The sequence below is a fragment of the Astatotilapia calliptera genome, unplaced genomic scaffold, assembly GCF_900246225.1.
Source record: "Astatotilapia calliptera unplaced genomic scaffold, fAstCal1.2 U_scaffold_168, whole genome shotgun sequence".
Taxonomy (NCBI): domain Eukaryota; kingdom Metazoa; phylum Chordata; class Actinopteri; order Cichliformes; family Cichlidae; genus Astatotilapia; species Astatotilapia calliptera.
In genome coordinates, this window is record NW_020535694.1 from 1 (window position 1) to 19,084 (window position 19,084).

Consider the following 19,084-nt stretch of genomic DNA (forward strand, 5'->3'; position numbering starts at 1 on the left):
CACAGCAGAATGAGGAGCTAAAAGGATGAAGACCACCACTGGCTGAGATAACAGTCTGCATTCTTCCCATGCTGTGATCTGGGCAGGGGGCCCCTTGTTGTACGAGGGCGTGCAGCTGGTGCAGAACTCGGCGGCTTTGAACGGGACCCAGCGGGTGCTGCTGGATCATGTTTTATCTGAGGAAGAGTGTGCAGAGCTCAGACAGCTGGCACATGTAAGGACAGTTTTACAGATCGTGCATTTGTTTCTGTCTCAGTGTGTGAAACTGTATTTAAAGTGGTTTTTGTATTCTTGTCCTAAAGACTGTCACGATGGCAGGAGACGGTTACAAAGGCAGGATGTCCCCTCACACTCCCAATGAGAAGTTCGAAGGAGCCAGTGTGCTTAAAACCCTGCAGGTAAACACTGGTCACTAAACAAACAAGTCTCTAATTTCCAGTCTGGTTATGAATGTTAGGACAAGCTTCATAAACTGTAAACAGGACTGTTAGGTTACCTCCACTCTGATGGCGTTTACAATTTCCCTCTCTCCTCCCAGCACGGCTTTGAGGGCAGAGTGCCAATGAGAAGTGCTCGCCTCTTCTACGAAACCAGCGAGCGGGCGAGACGAATCATCGAGTCGTATTTCGTGCTAAACTCCACGTTGCACTTCTCCTACACACACCTGGTGTGCCGGACAGCCATCAAAGGTCTTCAGCTGATGCCAAAACCAGTGTTTAGTAAAGGAAATAAAATGCTGCCTTTCACACCAATGATTTCAAATCTGGTCGTTAAGTGATGACGCGACGAATCCTACTTCCGGGCCTAAAGTAGTCTGCGTTTAATATGGCTTTTGTGTTGTTAACATGTTTAATGTTTTGTATTTTCTTCTATTTAATCTCAAAAAGCTCCTAAAACAGTCAGTGATCACTGTTGACCTCCCTCGGCTTTTATTACCGCTAATCATTTATTTAAGCTCAGTTTTTAAAACCTTAGGATGTAACTACAGCCCAAACCCATGCAGCAGTATATGAATGACTAACCTCGTATTGTGGATGGATTATCTCAGTTGTTCTCCTGGCTGAAGTTTGGTCCTTTTACCAGCATCCTGCCATGCGATTACATTTGTTCCTGACCACCGAGAACACTCACGTTAACTTTATCGGGTGGAAAAAAAGTTAGCTTTGTTTATATTTATGCTAACATAGCTGTGTCGCTAGCTGTCACGTAGCACATCATATATACCAGCTAGCCCAACTTCAGTAACCCTACAAACGTCACTGCTGTTTAGTTTTCTGTCTTCATTTATGCTGGAAGTGATAACAGAGCTGTACGTTTGAATTTGTTTCCAAACCCCGCAGTCAGGACATGCTATATTGTATTTAGATAGAAGCTAGCGAGCTAACTCCCTGCTAACTTCTAACTCTGTTAAATGTCATAAATTCCGTTTTCATGGATGCCTGGATGTTAAACTCGATTGTTACACCTGGTAGAGCAGAACGCTGATCATTTTATTAAAGATGAAAGACTTTAGACAGTTTTTTCAACTCTCAGTAATGCCACAGTGACGTTTGATATATGGACCTGCAGCGGAGTTTAGACCCAGACACCGGCTAGTGACGTCAGACTGAACAACCGGATATCCAGGGAAGATGGATGGTTGTTGCGTTTACCGTCACATGAAAAGCAGTGTTGTCATTTTTCCCTTAGGTCAGCAAGATCACAGGAATGACCTGAGCCATCCCATCCATGCTGACAACTGCTTGGTTGGACCCTGATGCCAATGAGTGCTGGAAGGAACCTCCAGCTTACACAAACAGAGACTAACAGGTACGAGGTTTATCCAGACTAAAGTGTTTGTGAGGTTTGTTTTATACTGTGAGACGTTCCTGTTTCAAATGTCCTTCTTTGTTTCCAGTGCACTGTTATATCTAAATGCCGACTTTGAAGGAGGGGAGTTCGTATTTACAGAAATGGATGCCAAAACCGTCACGGTGAGAAGTTTGCCCAGCAAAGATGATTTCATAGCTTTTATTTGTTTTGCTTCCAAACACGTTTACTTGTAAGTTCGTGTTAAATGTTCTTGAGCAGTAGTTCTTCAGGCTGCTTTGTCACTAGTTTTCAGAGGAATGTTTTTTTGTTTAAGCCATTTAACACATTAATCATTCAAAGACAACCTGGCAAGGAACTCATTTTAAATTGAAACCAGCCAAAGGACACATTGTTGCCCTTTTTTTTTCAGCTGAGTCTAAAATGCTAACATAGTCTGACAAGCATGAGTATTTTTGCACCAACAAGGTGTTTCACAGAGTTGATGGCTGGAAAGCTGGAATATCCCAGCATGGTGTGCAGGATCTGGACCGTTGGAAACCCAAAAACTCATGAACATAATATTTACTTTAAAATCCTAATAATGTGTGAAGTTGATGATTTTTAAGTGTCACTGTTTATCTTCAGCTTTGTGCTCACATCACAAGATCATCGTAGCTCACATCTGTCCTTCTGTCGTCCCCTTCAGGCATCAGTGAAACCAAAGTGTGGCAGAATGGTAGGTTTCTCATCAGGAGGGGAAAATCCACACGGCGTGAAGGCCGTTACGAGTGGACAGAGGTGTGCTGTGGCTCTCTGGTTCACCCTGAACCCACTCTACAGAGAACTGGTAAAACGTAGCTTCTTTGTCTACATCTGCTGGTGGAGTGTCTAGTTACCGTCTTTTGCAGAATAAACTGAGAGAAGTAACTGGTTACACTGTTAACAGTGTCACATTGTTACTCAGTTGGTAGAATAAAACTACCTTAGTTTCTAATGGAGGACGCTGTCAGAGGATTCAGTGCTGGACACTTTGTTTCGTGCACTTTGTTGTCGTTCTATCAAGAAAAGGTTCAGGTGTTCTGTCGATATGTCAGGACCTCTTAAGAGGCAGGAGTCATGTGCCAGTGATCACTGTGTACTTAATTACATGCTGCTGTATTAAAGTCTCAACAGTAGAACAACATTTTATGAAAAGTAATCCTGTGTGATACTGGTTATACGGGTAGAAATCACTGGGACCGTTTGGAAAGGAAGAATGTTTTAACCAAAAATGTACAAACACAAAAAAATCTCACTGAATTTGTGCTGTTTAATAAATGTGTTGGACAAACTGTTTCCTGCTACAGGAGCGACTGCAGGCGGACGAGGTGGTCCAGGCCCTGGACACGCAGCATGTGTTCGGTCAAGGTCTCAACATCAACCCCAAAGATGAGTTGTAGAAACGTCAGAATGGCGCCACCTTCTTTAGTCAAACACTTGTATATGTTATTTATTGAATGACCTCTGGATCAGAACATTTCTATTTTTCTACTGTTTTGGAAGTGCAAGGTCAATGTCGTTTTGTGTTATTTTGATTTTTCCTCCTGCTTCTCGTTCAACCTTGAGTTTACATTTTGGTTCTTGGGCGTTCGATCCAATCACAGCCTCCGTGTGTTTGGAGCGACACGATGTCGTCAGCTTGTATCTGTAATCTCACTCAACTGTGAAGTTTCACTGCTTTGGTCAACAGACTTAAACACCAACATTTTCACTGTATGTTCATATATTAACTTGTGTCTTCACAAATGGTACAGGCAAGTATGATATTAAGCACATTATCCCTTTTTATTAGTTTGTATTTCTATGACTGTAATATATTTTTAAATATGCGGTGCACTGTTGTTTTCTCAGTCTAAAATGAGACTCATCTGAATAATTAGTGTCTTGTTGAATATTTAAGTGAAACGGGAAACATCTTTAGTCAGTTTAGTTCATTAGTTGTAATAAATCACTGCACAACACTGCCTAAGATGCTCACTGACACGAGGACAGAGTGTGTTTGGTTTTTCATTGTGTTTGTCTTGTAATGACAGCTGCTGGCTACATTTAATATAAGAAACTTTTTTTCATAAAAGATGCCAATTATTCCTGTTTCAAGGAATACGTGTTGAATAACGGTCTTTTATTACTTTGTGTGGTTGGTCCAGAACGGTCGAGTCGTGCACTGGAGATCAGGTGGAGAAGAAAAATAAATAAGAGTAACTTGGCTTTTCTACGTGGGTTCAAAATGTTTTACTGTTTAATTCTGAAATGCTGAAGAACACATGTATGTGTACATGCCTATAAAGTAAAAATATTTCACGTGTTTTGTGTCCCTATTGTTTTGTGTGTAATTACGTATAGCAACTAACAATACTATTTATCAGAAAACGTATTTATGTAACCAAACTCTCAGAGAAAAGACAGACGATAGGAAAAAGGTCATTTTTATTCAGGATTACATCGCAGCACTTTGTCAGGAGCTCCGCCCATACTCACAACTTGTGCAAGCATTTACTCAAACCATGCCACACCTGTATTTCCTGTTATTCAGTTATTTACAGAGGAGAGGTCACTGTGGTACTTTTACAAATGTACTCGAGCTCAAAAATGACGAACAAGAAACTCCACCAGGGCCCTGCTACAGAAACCAGGGTCAGTAAACTCTGAGCTTGTGCTTCCCGCTGATCAGAACTGATCATGATTCACCATAGCAGGGAATCCACCCATCCATCCAGCCACCCACCCATCTACCCATCCATCCATCCAAACAGCCATCCACCCACCCACCAATCCATTCATCCACCCATCCCCCCACCCACCCATCCATCCATCCACCCACTCATCCATCCAGCCACCCACCCATCTACCCATCCATCCATCCATCTTCCCAGCCATCCACCCACCCATCCATCCATCCATCCCTCCACCCACCCATCCATCCATCCACCTACCCATCCAGTGGACTGAGTCATATTTATCGTAAAAAAGAAAAGAGGTGGACAGAAAAGTGTCACTGAGATATTTAGCAGACTGACCACAGAGTCGGCATGTTACAAACATGTAGCCAACAGATTTTGAGTTGTTAATAAATCTACAGTGTGTGCTGATCACATCCATGATCCAAGGCTGGTTGATTCTGAAAGCACTCGTGTTAAATGCACCACTAAACTAAACCTGGGGTTTCATGTGCATGTTAATGCATTCTGCTACACACTTTGATATTAACCCTATCAATGAGGAAATGAAACAGTGTGTCGGGGGGAGTCAGAGTTTCAGTTAACCCTCTTTCTGGAACAAATAACCTGGATTTCGCTCATCTCGTGTTTAACAAACTTGGGAGTTTATACCTGCTTTCTGTAACGAGCCCGAGTCCTTAGTTTGAGTTTGTGGGGACCCTGATTAGAGGTAACATGTGGCTTTGGTCGGCGTGCCGGGTTGGTTCGGCTCAGAAGCGGTAGGCCAGCTGTTCAGTGACTCTGAACGGTTTGCTTTCACTGGCGGTGCACATCAAGTCCCTCATGCGCCGCGCACGCCGCTCCTCTAACACCAGCCTGCGGGAGTGCTCTCGGGCCGCCTGCTGCTCCGCTCGCTTCTCCGTCCGCTTTCGCTTCAGCCACCTGAGGGAGGAAAAAGGTATCTGTCAGTCAGCTGATACTTCCAGCACGCTTTCAGAATATTTGCCCTTTGTAGCCAGATGAGGGCTGCATCATTAGCCTGCTTTTTATTATTAATATTGTCTAAATGTAACTTTACTCCTGACAGGATATAAATCAACGAACCAAAATTCAACCTGTAAATCTTTAACTTCACCTTAGAGCAGAAACAAGCGGTGACAGACGTGATTGTCTCTACTCTTACGTGTGCCAGGAAGTCATCATATGAAACTTTCTGCAGGTTACGAAGTTTAAAAGCAGACGTACAGTTTGAAAGCCTCGTCGCACTCCTCACGGCTGTGTAACAGGTACCCACTGTCCTCCTCCAGCCTCTTGAACTCCACCAGCTGCCTCTCCTTGTGCTGCTGCTCCTGCTTCCTCTGAAGCCATGACCTGAAGGCCTCCTCCGGGTCCGGGTTGGAGTCTCTCTAATGGGGGACGCAGAAGCAGCGTATTACCATCCTCAGTCGGGTCACTTTTACCGGACACTTTCTTTGTATTGCATCAAAGTTTAAGACACGGAAAGTGTTGGGGGGAAAAGTGGTCCTCGTGTAGCGACTGTGTTATGAGCTTACTGTGCCCCCGTGTGGCCATACTTGACAATTCATTCTCTCGATTTCCTGGGCTCTGTGGATCCTTCTCTCCTCCTGAAGCTGCTCTTTCTTCCTAATCAGCCAGGCTTTGAAGGCCAGCTCGTTCTCCTGCCTCTTCAGCTCTTCTTCCTCACGCCTCCTCTGTTCTGCCTGAGAAACATAATAACTGTGAAGAAATGTAGCAACCATAGCCAGACCTTTTTTTGAAATGACCTAATTCGCTGCATTTCCTACCTCTCTGGCCAGCCTCTGCTTCCTCTCCTGGATCTTCTGCAGCTGCTCTTTCTGCTGTGGGGTCAGGGTGTACGTGGCCTGGCTGGGTGTCTCCGTGGCAGACTGCACCCGCCTCTTGCTGCTTTTCCTCTGACTGCCTCTCTGACTCTGGCTGGCTGAGCTAGGCCTGCTCTTTGGTTGTGCTGGAGGTCTGGGGGCCCGAAGGTGATCTATTGCCTGTGGAAACAAGAAGGAGGCAGCCCGAAGGCGAGGAGAAGAGGAGGAACTGTGGATCTTAACAGAGTTTACATTTTGCTCCTGAACACGAGGCGAGGAGCGTGAACTGTCACTGAAGTTGTTCGCTAAAGGAGGGAAAAGGGCTTGACTCTCCACCTCTTTTAGGCTGACCAGGTCAAACTTCCCGTCCTTCTCCACAAGGACTCTGCCCTCCTTCATCCCCTGGCCTCCCTCGCTGCTCTCCCCAGCCCTGCCAGAACCTCCTTCAGAACTCCTGCTTTCATTGCGAGGTGAAATCTTTAGCTCGGACAGCTTTCCCGACACTTCAGTATCTGCCGGTGCATCCTCAGCTCTTTCCTTGCTCCCATTTTTCCCCTTTACTTCATCGCTGCTGCCATCTCTCTCAAACTGCAGCGGAGGCACCACCAGGTCCACCAATGTCTCTTTAAAATGCAACCGCCTCCGTCGTGTCATATCTGGCACTTCCTGATCCTGCAGCTCCCGGTTAGCCTGCTGGATCTTCTCGAGGATGTACTTCTTCTCCTCGTCTGTTTGGTCATCCATCCCTGGAGGAGGTGGGGCTGTAGGTGATGACTTACTGGGACTGTCCCTGTCTGAGTCATACTCCAATGGTTCCATGGGAGATGGCCACCTCTCTTCATCTTCTTCCAGTTGCTCTGTTTTGTTGTCTCGCTTTGTTTCCTTGTAGTTATTCTCCTTTCCTTTCATTCCCTGTCGTTTCTCACCCTCCTCCAGTTCTTTGTCAATGTCTGCCTCTATGTCCTCATAGTCAGAGCCCTGTGGGGGATAAGACAGACGTACTTTGCATGCATTAATTAAGTCTGCATATAAATGAAGGTGCAACATCAATACTGAGCAACAGATAACAGGTATGTTTTATTTTGCTCATCAATATTACATCCAGCAGTGGAACAGTGAAAGTATGCCGCTGCATTTCAGCAGCATAGGTTTCACATCCAAACTCGGTGTGCCAGGTCTGGTAACTCAACACTGCTCGCTGTCACACTTTCACAGAGCAGGCTCAGGTATACACACCTCATTCAGCCTGCAGCAAGTAGAGCAGCATTCAGATATATACTGCATGCTAAAAAGGAAAGAAAGATTAGAAAGACGAGATGCAGGAGATGTAATGTCAGACCTACCTGGTCCCCGCTCCGGCCTTCCTCACTGATCAGCCAGTCCAGATCTTTCTCAAAGTCGTCCTCGTACTCCTCCTGAGTCTTTGTGCAAACTGTTTCGCTCATCATCTACCACCGAACTGAAAGAGGGGACGGAAGGATGTGACGTAATGCTTATAAAAGTTTTTCTCCCTGCACACACTCACACTGTAGCACCCAAAGAAAGTGAAGTCAAGCCTGAGACAGCACAGTGACGATGCGATCATGGCTGTAGACCGTGGAGATCACCTGTGCAGCCCAACCACACCTCAGGTTTAAAATCACTGATGATTATTTTCTGCTCACTGTTTTCTGTGAGAGGGTGACTTGGCTTCAAGAGAAAAGTAGCTGTTTTATATTATTCACTGAAGTCTAATAAGTACAGATCACAGTGCAGAAAACACCCTGCAGGATACATCTGGGATTACACGGTGAGCATCTTTCCTGTAGAGTAAAACGTGCATTGTTCTCAAACTTGAGGCTTAAATTTCCCTTGATTTAAATCTTAGTATCTGACCTGCTGTTTATGATGCTGCATTTGTGTGGATTGTGTTGTTATATTGTTTTTATCTGCTGGTTGTGTTCTCGGGTTTCTCTTGTAGTGTTTAATCACAGAGAGGCTGCCACCAACAGGTTGGATGATTTCTTGACTGGTGCTTAATACATGAGACAAAAAGTGCATAATCATAGTCTTCCTCATTAAATACATTATTTGTGGTGATCACACAGAAACCTGAATAAATCCAGTGTCCCTCTATAATATGTGCTGTTTATTTTATGCCGAAATATAACAGTAAAGGTCAGAAAACAAAGGAGGTACATATCAGCACAGATAACCTTATGTAACCAAGTGTAGGAACATGACATCCAGCCAATGATGGCTGATGTCCAACGACCTGGGCACCACTAACAGCTCGTTAACATTAAGTATAAAGAATAATGCAAAGATCAGCACATAGAGGCAGACCGGCGTTATTCACAGCGGGCCTGTGCTTTAAGAAAACTAACAACAGACAATCCAAAAGAAATATATTTCTGTGTTGCAGCGTTTGTGAGCACCTGTATTTGCCATGTTATGGTAAAAACTCCATCACAGCCACTTTTAAGTGGGTTCATTTATATGTTAGGTATAAATCTGTAGCAGGGCTTTGTGCCCATCTCATGTATTAGATCAAAGTTGAATAGCTGTCAAAATCTACAATTCTTTTTGGCTTTAATACCTATATAATATCCCTCACTTGCTAACATCTATAGATTTATACGCGCTTTTGATTCAGTGCATGTGTGTTTGGGTCACAGCCGCTTCCACCAGGCAGCTTAAAACACAGAAACAGAGTCGAGTCGTCTTTAGCTTTTACTTTATTTGTTTCAATCGCTTTATAGCGTATAGAGGGCAGGCTGAGAGCAGACTGGACCCAGTCGGATTACATCGATCGGTTTTAAAGCAGCAGTGTAAAATGTGACAACAGTGATGTTAAACTCACCAGCAGCAGCTCTTCCTGTTTCAGTAAAACAACAAATCGACCGTCTAACTGGCCTGCGTAGTCCCCGCCGGCCTGTGGAGCAACACCTGTGCACATAATCTGCTTCAAGCCTCTCCACGGCCCCTAAAAGGTTTAATAGACACGTCGTCATAGAGACCAGCAACACGCTTTACACATGCGCATGCGCACGCCACCTGCTAAACGCATTCACAAAAAAGAAAATCTCCATGAACACAGCGTAAACATGAGGGAAAAGCCAGGGGGTGTTAAAAGACCGTAAATATTGAATAAAGTAAAGTTATTAAATGAGTTATCTGTTCCTCCAGGCTGAGGTCGATTAAATTTAAAGCACTATAGATAAACTGGGTCCTTTTGTGCGAGTCTTTCCATTATTGCACATTTTTATGACTAAACAAAACTAAAGCGCACATTTGAGCCCGGATAGGCTGCACTTAGAAGATTGCCTCTTTATCTACGGTGAGAATAAAAAAACAAACCAATTCCAAAAATGTCAGGACGACGTGTAAAATGTAAACAAAACCAGAATACGAAGAGTTTAAACACTGATATGTTTTCTGTGTTATGTTCTGAATAAAACTTGGGTTTGTGAGATTCGCGAGTCTTTGCATTACGTTTTTATTTGCATTTTATACGTCGTGACATTTTTTTTATTTAAGTTTGGGTTTTATTAAAGAATAAAAAAGGCAGGCAAGTAAAACAAAATCAGGCAACAGATGAAAGATTAAAAAGTGTCAAGAAGGCAGAGAAAAGAGAAAATTTACAAGGAAGTCATTTATCTCCAACCACCTCTCTGATAAGAAGTATGTGTACAACACATCAGTGTAAATGGTTAGCACAGGTTAAAGTAAGTAACTCTAGACTTTCACCCCAAAGTAGTTTAAAAAACTTGGAAGTTATACTTTTGCATGCTCTCATTTGTTTATAACAAGCCTTGTGATTAAAGGGTGAACCTTTGCAAAGATGTTTCTCAAAAATGAAACAACTGAAAGGAGCCTTCAGCAGGAAGTGTTGTGGCAGCAATGCTGCAGATGCTGGTGAATGATTCAGGACTTTATAAAAACGAACACATTATATGATGTGTTTACTTTTCAAAAGTAAATTTCGTATTTCTTTATGTATGAGTCAATAAAAAAAACACTCGTGGATGATTAGAATCAGCAACAGTGCACACTACGTGGGTACAAGTTTCTGCCTCTTTGCAGCAAGAGAGCTCGATTTTATCAAGCTAGCAACTGGATATATATACTTAATAATAATGTCACAGTATTAAGCATTAGTAAGGTATTAGTAAGTGTTTAATTCATCATTTATACATCATTACCCAGTATGTCATTTATAAATACAGATATGTTTATCTCTCTGTTACTGTTACACCCTGTATGACTATATTTTAATCATAATCGTCGTCATCACCGTATTCCCACTTTGAATATGTATTTTATTTTATTTATTACCTTCCTTTATCTTCCCCATGCCTCTGCCTTGTCTCCACCCTTCCCCTAACATTTTTCCATCTACCCCAGCCTTCATCCATCCCATCTCTTTACCTCTTATCTGTCCACCTCCTCATAACCCCTGTTTTTTCTTTATTGCCCCCACCCTCTTTATTACCTTTCTACCTTTCCTGTGTCACTGTCAGACCCTTTCTTTTCCCGTTTACTCCCAACTGCCTCTTCTTTAAGTGCGGAGAAACACTGAAGCTCCACAGAACTGACCACCTCCAACAGTGCAGCTCAGTGTGTCAAAACCCTGAACACAAACTTTACACTAATCCGAAACTCTTTCGTTGTTACAGATAATGATAAAAATGTATAAGAAGGGAAGCCATAGAGCCTGGGGATTTTACATCCAGAAATGTTGTGTAAAACCAGACACGTTATAATTAAAAAATACTGAAGAAGAAGATATGATAGGGAGTCTGTACGCACAATGCCAGGACGATCAAACCAGTTTAGATGGATGAAAAAAATTTAATCATTACTTGTTATACTTTTTTCTTTTTCTTGATAAGAAAAGCGGGGATCCAGAGCAGAGATTTAAATCAGTTTGATCTTATGTTTGTAGGAGCAGTGAAACTTCTGTCAGTGTGAAAATGTTTAACAACACATTTATTCCTGCATTTATCCTAATATAAGAAAAAGAAGTGCTATTTGAACAATATGTCTTTTTTGCACACGATAAACAAATGATGCTATCAGCATGGCTCTCTGGGCTTAAATTGTAAGAAATTACTCAATTACAGAAAGTTCTGGTAGCTCATTGGCCAGGTGGCGCTGTAATTATTAAACACAAAGTTTTTGCTAATTTTCAGAAGCATCCACTTTTAAAATAAAGAAATAATTATAAATATTTATAATTATTTCTATAGTAGATGGTCCAAAAAATGTTTTTTCCCCATCTTTTTCTTAATTACTTTGGTGTAGTTTGAATGGCCATGGTGGTGTTTGTCAGTAGAAAAAGCTGTTAAACTTATGAAAGTACAGTTAGAAGTCCAAACTGCCTCCCATCACATTTTCCAAAGACATCCAGTGGGCCATACTGGAGTTTGTGGTGGGCCTATTCTGGCCCTTGGGCCCTATGTTTGACACCCCAAGCTAGGGAATCAGCTTGTTTTATATTTCGACTCACTGATAAAGAGTAATGCCTGATTTACACTTCTGCTGCAATTCTAAGTCATAACTTATGAAGTAAGCACAAACTCCTTTTAACGCTCCCCGATAAACTTCCATGTAACCGGATGTGCACCTCCCAGGATATGTAACATGTAGCCCGCAATGACCTGAAAGCTGTAGGAGGTTGCAGCGTTAGGGTTAAATGGGGTTTCCGGTTACGTCGTCGAAGTTAAGACGAAGATTTCCCGCAGAAGTCTAAAAAATCAATCAATGTTATGAACAATCGTATGAGAAACAGAGGTCCTTAAATGCCTCCCCAAACAGAGAAGTCTTTGAAGTCTTTGAATGCAACGTTTGTGTGGCGCACTGAACTCTGGGTCTTGGAGTTTTGTGTAGGCATGCATCATTCTGAGCCCCGCACCGCGATAATGGAGAACGACATTTCCCATGTTGCGTTTATCTCCTTTGACAAACCACGCCCCTTCATCTAAGACATGCCTGATATCACGTAGGTGAAACTTCTGACACAGTTTTAAGTTGGTGGTGAGAACACAGTGACAGGCCGGACACACGGACAGAGAATCGTGTCTTGTCCACAGATGGCCACCATCGTCTTTTACTCGGTGAACAAAACGGCTCACAGCGCCGCGAGACGATGTTTAACTTCTCCGTTAAAGAGGCTCGCTAGTGCCGGAGAGTCCGTTTCGCGGCTAGCCTCCACTCACAGTCGGTCAGTGCCTTTGCTTCCGGGAACGAGATGGTTTTCGAGGGGTACCGGCGTGAGGTTCATGTCCCATGGGACCGCAGGCTGGTCCGGGAATACCAGGAGGGGAGCCCTGGCGCTCAGCGGAGCCGCAGCAGTAACAGCGGCGGCGGCCGTAGCGGGGTTTCTAGCTAACACTGACCACTTCCAGCGCGCAGAGATGGCAACGAGGGTCCCCCGAGCCGCAAAGGAGACGGGGGAAGAAGCGGACATTCCTCAGAGGTGCCGGGGCTTCATGTCTCCGCCGGTGACTGACATTAGTGTGCTGCAGGGGAACAAGGACGAGATGCGTACGAAGATGGAGATGCTGATCATGGAGACTCAGGCCGACTTCTGCAAAGCCCTGGAGAAAGTGGACGGTGGGACGTTCAGGGTTGACCGGTGGAAGAGGAAGGAAGGTGAGGCGCTTCTGCCTGACATAAAATATCCACGTACAGCGTAACAGAGTGTAACATGATTATATTTGCTTAAAGAAGAACCAAAAGTAAACAGACTGTGTCTGTGTCAGGTGGTGGAGGCATCAGCTGTGTGATGCAGGACGGAAAGGTGTTTGAGAAGGCGGGTGTTAATGTGTCGGTGGTGTTTGGGAACCTGACAGAGGAGGCGGCGAAGCAGATGAGGAGCAGAGGAAAGGTCCTCAAAGGGAAAGATGGTGAGTTTTGACTACTGCGATTTGTGTTCTTGAACACAGCGGTTTAAACTTTAATATTGGTATCTTTATTTTTCCCAGGTAAACTGCCATTTGTTGCCATGGGAGTAAGCTCCGTTATTCACCCCAAAAACCCCCATATTCCCACTGTGCACTTCAACTACAGATACTTTGAGATTGAGGAGGAAGATGGTAAGCATTAGGCCTTCATCACATCAGCAGTTGGCTCTCAGTGTCAGTGACACAGCTGAGTGTGGAGTGAATGATAACCCTTGTTTCCTTCTTCCTTGTTCTAGGCACTAAGCAGTGGTGGTTCGGTGGAGGCACAGACCTGACCCCGGTGTATATAGATAAGGAGGATGCCTTTCATTTCCACAAAACCCTGAAGGAGGCCTGTGACAAGCACCACCCACAGCACTACCCCGACTTTAAGAAATGGTACGGTTTGGTTAGCCCCACGCTCGTCCCCTGCACTTGCACGTGCGTCCTTCAGCACGTACGCTGTGTGTGGATTTGCACTGGGTGTATCCCCACTGTGGAGTTATGATAAGAGGAAGTCTTTGCCTAAAATCTGCAGTTGCAGAAAAACCGTTGAAGCAAGACGTTAGTCAGGGATTGACTTCAGTGGGAAATGATGGGTGTGGTTTATCTGATGTTTGCTGTATGAGGTAAAGTTTTACATTTAAGGAATAATGTGATGTTTTCATAAATATGCCTTTCCTGTTACAGAGACGATTGGCACCCCTCTCATCCACTAAATGTAGCACAGTTTACTGTCTCTACAGACATGCTTTCAGTCGACTTGCTGTTAATTCATTTAGAGCCCATTTGGAGCTTTGATACCTATACTGACGTTTGATGATTTAAAAGTCTGATATATTGGCCGATATTTTTCTTTTTCTCTCAGGAAAAATGGAACATAAACACAATTCATATTTATTTTTAATCCTCACTAAGATATTACTGCTGTTTTGTTGAATCTGCTGAGTTGGTGTGTTTGTGGTGGTCCAAGCAACAGAGAAGTTGCAGAGCTCCCTCTGGTGGACAAACTGGAACATCACTGCTCATAACGTGGTTGAGAGGACATTTTCTCTTTTTTTTTAAACGTTTTATTTTACTTTCTAAATTTTCATTACTCGGTCATTATAAATACTGATATCAACATACAGGCAAATCTGTCTTTCAGACTTCATTTGTCGTATGTCATATATTTGGATATTTATTTGGCCCTGCTTCTGTCTCAGTATATGTTACTGCATGTTGCCCAGGTGTGACAGGTACTTCTACGTCCGCCACAGAGGAGAGACCCGCGGTATAGGAGGAATCTTCTTTGACGACCTGGACTCCCCGAATCAGGAGGAAGTGTTCAGCTTCGTCAAGAGCTGCGCCCGCACGGTGGTGCCCTGCTATCTGCCCATCGTGTACAAACATCTCAATGACTCTTTTTCTGATGAGGAGAAGGACTGGCAGCAGGTTCGACGAGGCCGGTGAGTAGCACCAAACGGTAAATAAGAGAGAACCCATCTGATCAGTTTGATTTTCAGATCTTTGTGGAAGTCTACAAACAAGACTTCTGAGGTCTTCAACAAAGAGCTGTTCGTGCTCGTCTTGGATTTTGCACAAATAATAAAATTCACACATCAACACAGTGGCCTTAAACACACAAGTCTTTGTATCATAGAGGAGTCGAAGAAGACTAAAGGGACCGTTTTGAAGTCAGAGTGAGCGTCCTGACACGCAGAAATGTTGCAGAAGAACCTGCAGTGAGCACGTCATGCAAGGAAACGCAGACGTCCCAGAGGTGATGCTGTGCTTTGCAGAGGAAGAAGCTACAGGTCGGATCGACACAAAGCTTTAGTTACAGTTACTGCTGCAGGAGGGATCCACACTAGACACCGAAACAAAGCTTCACTTATTTTTGCACCTTTGCTCATTTTCTACAACAAGTAAAACATCAAAGTTTGATATTATTTTTATTCAGATTTTCCTTTAAGAATATTTGAGCTCAAATAAACACAAAATTATAAAGGGTTCACAGACCAGCTGATCCAAGTCAGTCCGTCCTGTTTTTCAGGCCACACACTTGCAGTGACTGCCAGTCTCAGGTTTAGTCTTCCTTCACTTGTGTGATTGAGCTACTTAATGACTGCAGTGTGGTCTGAAGCTGGAGTGGATCCTGGCAGGGAGTCGCTAACAACACAGAGACTGACTTAAAGGGCGAGTTTGAGAGGGAAGTACATAGCAAGCTGGAAACCAGTAGAGTGATTAGACTGTTCAGATTAGCTCAGTGTGGTATGTGTTGGCACATACAGAAAGCACCTCACAAAACTTGTGACATGACGTAATTCAGCTCATAACTTTCGCACGTCGGGGCAGTATGCGTCACGTGACAGAGCGGCTGTGGCGTGCGAGGCCTGTCGGCAGTCTGGTTCAGCATTTGCTGCCTCGCTACCAACCCGGCATTTCATCTCCGAGGAAGTTATCCCAGAGAAGTAAAGCAAAGGGGCGGATCTAGCAAAGTTTAGCCAGGGGGGCCGATAGGGCATGAACAGGGAAAAGGGGGCACAAAGACATACTTTTCTTTCTTATTCTCATTTAAAATGTCGAGCTTTTAATAAAAAAATTATCTGAATCTTACACCCAAAGTTTTAATCTGATGTATAGAAGTCCATTACTGTATATACACTCAACAAAAATATAAACGCAACACCTTTGTTACTGCTCCCATTCCCCATGGGATGGACGTAGAGACCTAAAATTCATTCCAGATACACAATATAACCATCCCTCCCAAACAGTGGTCACAAATCAGTCCAAATGTGTGGTAGTGGGCACATCTGCTATATTGAGATAATCCATCCCACCTCACAGGTGTGCCACATCAGGATGCTGATCTGACATCATGAGTAGTGCACAGGTGTACCTCAGACTGCCCACAACAAAAGGCCACCCTGGAATGTGCAGTTTTGTCTCACAGCAAAATGCCACAGATGCCACAAGCAATGAGGACGCATGCAATTGGCGTGCTGACAGCAGGAATGTCAACCTGATCTGTCGCCCGTGCATTGAATGTTCATTTCTCAACCATAAGCCGTCTCCACAGGCGTTTCAGAGAATATGGCAGCACATCCAACCGGCCTCACAACCGCAGACCTCGTGTAACCACACCAGCCCAGGACCTCCACATCCAGCAGGTTCACCTCCAAGATCGTCTGAGACCAGCCACCCAGACAGCTGCTGGAACAATTGGTTTGCACAACCAAACAATTTCTGCACAAACTGTCAGAAACCGTCTCAGGGACGCTCAACTGCATGCCCGTCGTCCTCATCGGGGTCTTGACCTGACTCCAGCTCGTCGCCATAACAGACTTGTGTGGGCAAATGCTCACATTCGATGGCGTCTGGCACGTTGGAGAGGTGTGCGCTTCACGGATGAATCATGGTTCACATTGTTCAGGGCAGATGGCAGCTGAGAATGTCCCAGTTCTTGCATGGCCGGCATACTCACCGGACATGTCACCCATTGAGCATGTTCGGGATGTGCTTGACCGGCGTATACGACAGCGTGTACCAGTTCCCACGAATATCCAACAACCTCGCACAGCCATTGAAGTGGAGTGGACCAACATTCCACAGGCCACAATTGACAATCTGATAGACTCCATGCGACGATGTGTTGCACTGCATGAGGCAAATGGTGGTCACACCAGATACTGACCGGTTCTGGGTCCCCAGACCCCCAATAGCGCAAAAAACTGCACATTCCAGGGTGGCCTTTTGTTGTGGGCAGTCTGAGGTACACCTGTGCACTACTCATGATGTCAGATCAGCATCCTGATGTGGCACACCTGTGAGGTGGGATGGATTATCTCAATATAGCAGATGTGCCCACTACCACACATTTGGACTGATTTGTGACCACTGTTTGGGAGGGATGGTTATATTGTGTATCTGGAATGAATTTTAGGTCTCTACGTCCATCCCATGGGGAATGGGAGCAGTAACAAAGGTGTTGCGTTTATATTTTTGTTGAGTGTAGTAACTGTTAAGTCTAATATACCCTAGTAAGCTATAGTACTTTTTCCTTTGGGAAGGTACCATCTGTGCAGTCTGCAAATCTGTTGAAGGAAGATGTTGAATCTGTTTAATATTTCTTGAAAAATAATTGATTTCTGTGAATTTTCTTTTACACACATGAAATGAAAGTTGATTACGTCGATTAAGCATCACGAAGCGGAGGGTGGGGGTGGTTCCCTAGTTATTTATTTTTTGTGGGGCGTTTTCAACCCTATTAGTTAGGTTGCTTAATATTTCTGCTAAGTACTCTTTAAAATACCAGAATAGGGAGGATGGAGCAGGTTTACGTTTATTAGATTGATCAGTGTTGCTGAACTATGAAATAGTTTTTACACACAGGTTCAACAGAACAGCTTTAGTGTTTGTTTTTTTAAACTTGAGTATGAACTTGTACAAAATGCAGCAAGATATTAATAAAACAGTCGTACTGATTAAAACACTATCGGATTCATATCGGTATCAGCAGATATCCAAATTTATGATATCGGTATCGGACATTAAAAAGTGGTATCGTGCCATCTCTACCACAAACCTGTCACAGTAACAAAGAAAACAAAATGAATAAATACGCATTACAATATTATTCCTGTGAAAGTAAACCCAGAGCATGGGCTGCCTTGGTTTGTTCTTATGTGTTTTCATACAGCACCTGATCACCTTAAACAATGAACAGGAAGTTTTGAGCCTACAGTGAGGATGTGTTGCTCTGCAGGTATGTGGAGTTTAACCTGGTGTACGACAGGGGAGTGAAGTTTGGCCTGGCCACGCCCGGCTCAAGAATCGAGAGCATCCTCATGTCCCTCCCACTCACCGCAAGGTAAGCTGCTGCCTCTTCAAAGCACTGTTTGCACCTCGCTTGTGTCAACAGCAGGCTGCCCGCGTCGCGTGGTAACAGAATCACTCGTCATCCTCAGGTGGGAGTACATGCACGAGCCTGCCAAAGGCACCCGGGAGGCTGAGATGCTGGATGCGTTACGAAACCCCAAAGACTGGGTGTGACCGGAGCGCCCCCGGGTTTGGACGTCAGTATGGACAAAAACATCTATTTTATAAAGCTGGCTGATCGACCAGCTGGGCAACATTTAACCCTGCTTTTATAATATGGAGCTGCGCTGTAGATGTCTGAAGAGCTTTTTCATTTTGTCAAACGAGCCGTGGTAAAACGGACCCTGAATAATGTCAAACTCAGTTCATGAGCTTGGTGCCATTGCTTACTGCAAGACCAAATAATGTGACTTAATGGGCGACCTCCTTTTCAGGTCAGCTGCACTTCCGTTGTGCTCCTTTAAACGTGTGTGTTTTGTTCTATGACCAGCTAAATGTGGCTCGCTCTGCTCAAAGCTGTTAAAGCCGTCCTCTGCTCGCTTTCAACAAACACCTGAAAAGGACAAACTGAGCCACTGTGTCAGCTCTGCCATCTAACGTTAATAGAAGCTGGTTTCAATGTCCACAATGACTGTTTCTGCCACAAAATGAATAAATGGATATTCGCCACTCTCTGCTGAGGCCCATTCACTTTGTGCTGGTCTTTGATTTGTGGTTAATGAATCACTTTATGGTTTGTTTGAACAGCAGTAAACGATCTCTGACCCACAGAGGACGAATGTGAGTCACAGGCCAGGTGGAAACAACAATCTGTCTTATCTACAGTTTCTTCTGTTCCTTTAAAATAAAGTGAAGCTCACACTGGATACATCTGTATCCTTGGTAAGAATCTCACTTTGTGAGCGCCTGGAAAACCACCAGGCGATGAATAATTTGTCCCTTTGTGAGTGATGATGGTAACAGTGCG

The 19,084-nt window shown here is 44.1% G+C and overlaps 3 protein-coding genes across 5 annotated transcripts; 2 read left to right on the forward strand and 1 right to left on the reverse strand.

Annotated features, from left to right (window-relative positions):
- Nucleotides 1–54: 54 nt before the first annotated feature.
- LOC113017625 (prolyl 3-hydroxylase 2-like) lies at nucleotides 55–4,135 on the forward strand (the record flags this gene model as incomplete). The annotated part of the gene is given in 8 exon segments (XM_026160764.1): nucleotides 55–214; nucleotides 303–398; nucleotides 539–689; nucleotides 1,690–1,745; nucleotides 1,747–1,805; nucleotides 1,895–1,973; nucleotides 2,498–2,638; nucleotides 3,138–4,135. Coding segments are annotated over 8 exon segments (835 nt in total), but the record flags the coding sequence as incomplete, so codon positions are not given.
- A 609-nt stretch (nucleotides 4,136–4,744) lies between these two features.
- Nucleotides 4,745–9,316, reverse strand: LOC113017630 (coiled-coil domain-containing protein 181-like). 3 transcript variants are annotated; one of them, XM_026160771.1, is made up of 6 exons: nucleotides 9,171–9,316; nucleotides 7,672–7,787; nucleotides 6,293–7,306; nucleotides 6,062–6,208; nucleotides 5,733–5,893; nucleotides 4,745–5,429 (listed from the first exon to the last, which is right to left on the reverse strand). In XM_026160771.1, the coding sequence occupies exons 2-6, from the start codon at nucleotides 7,774–7,776 to the stop codon at nucleotides 5,258–5,260; spliced, it is 1,599 nt and encodes a 532-aa protein (XP_026016556.1). In that variant the 5' UTR covers nucleotides 7,777–7,787; nucleotides 9,171–9,316; the 3' UTR covers nucleotides 4,745–5,257. The 3 variants fall into 3 exon arrangements, with proteins under 3 accessions (XP_026016556.1, XP_026016555.1, XP_026016557.1); XM_026160770.1 differs by having other exon boundaries at nucleotides 6,041–6,208; nucleotides 9,171–9,315; XM_026160772.1 differs by lacking the exons at nucleotides 7,672–7,787; nucleotides 9,171–9,316 and adding an exon at nucleotides 7,565–7,660 and having other exon boundaries at nucleotides 6,041–6,208.
- A 2,913-nt stretch (nucleotides 9,317–12,229) lies between these two features.
- On the forward strand, nucleotides 12,230–18,803 carry LOC113017626 (oxygen-dependent coproporphyrinogen-III oxidase, mitochondrial-like). The gene is made up of 7 exons (XM_026160765.1): nucleotides 12,230–12,964; nucleotides 13,075–13,218; nucleotides 13,297–13,407; nucleotides 13,512–13,653; nucleotides 14,484–14,702; nucleotides 18,005–18,109; nucleotides 18,207–18,803. Exons 1-7 carry the CDS (start codon nucleotides 12,403–12,405, stop codon nucleotides 18,289–18,291), a joined length of 1,368 nt encoding a protein of 455 aa, XP_026016550.1. The 5' UTR covers nucleotides 12,230–12,402; the 3' UTR covers nucleotides 18,292–18,803.
- The last annotated feature ends 281 nt before the right edge of the window (nucleotides 18,804–19,084 follow it).

Excerpts from the sequence above, each read along its gene's own strand:
- LOC113017630 (XM_026160770.1), bottom strand. The coding sequence starts at position 7,776 with ATGATGAGCGAAACAGTTTGCACAAAGACTCAGGAGGAGTACGAGGAC. Across the intron at positions 6,209-6,292 it reads AGCAGAGGCTGGCCAGAGAG|GCAGAACAGAGGAGGCGTGA; the intron begins GTAGGAAATGCA and ends TATGTTTCTCAG. Across the intron at positions 5,894-6,040 it reads TATGGCCACACGGGGGCACA|AGAGACTCCAACCCGGACCC; the intron begins GTAAGCTCATAA and ends GTCCCCCATTAG.
- LOC113017626 (XM_026160765.1), top strand. The coding sequence starts at position 12,403 with ATGGCCACCATCGTCTTTTACTCGGTGAACAAAACGGCTCACAGCGCC. Across the intron at positions 13,219-13,296 it reads GGTCCTCAAAGGGAAAGATG|GTAAACTGCCATTTGTTGCC; the intron begins GTGAGTTTTGAC and ends TATTTTTCCCAG. Across the intron at positions 13,408-13,511 it reads TGAGATTGAGGAGGAAGATG|GCACTAAGCAGTGGTGGTTC; the intron begins GTAAGCATTAGG and ends TCCTTGTTCTAG.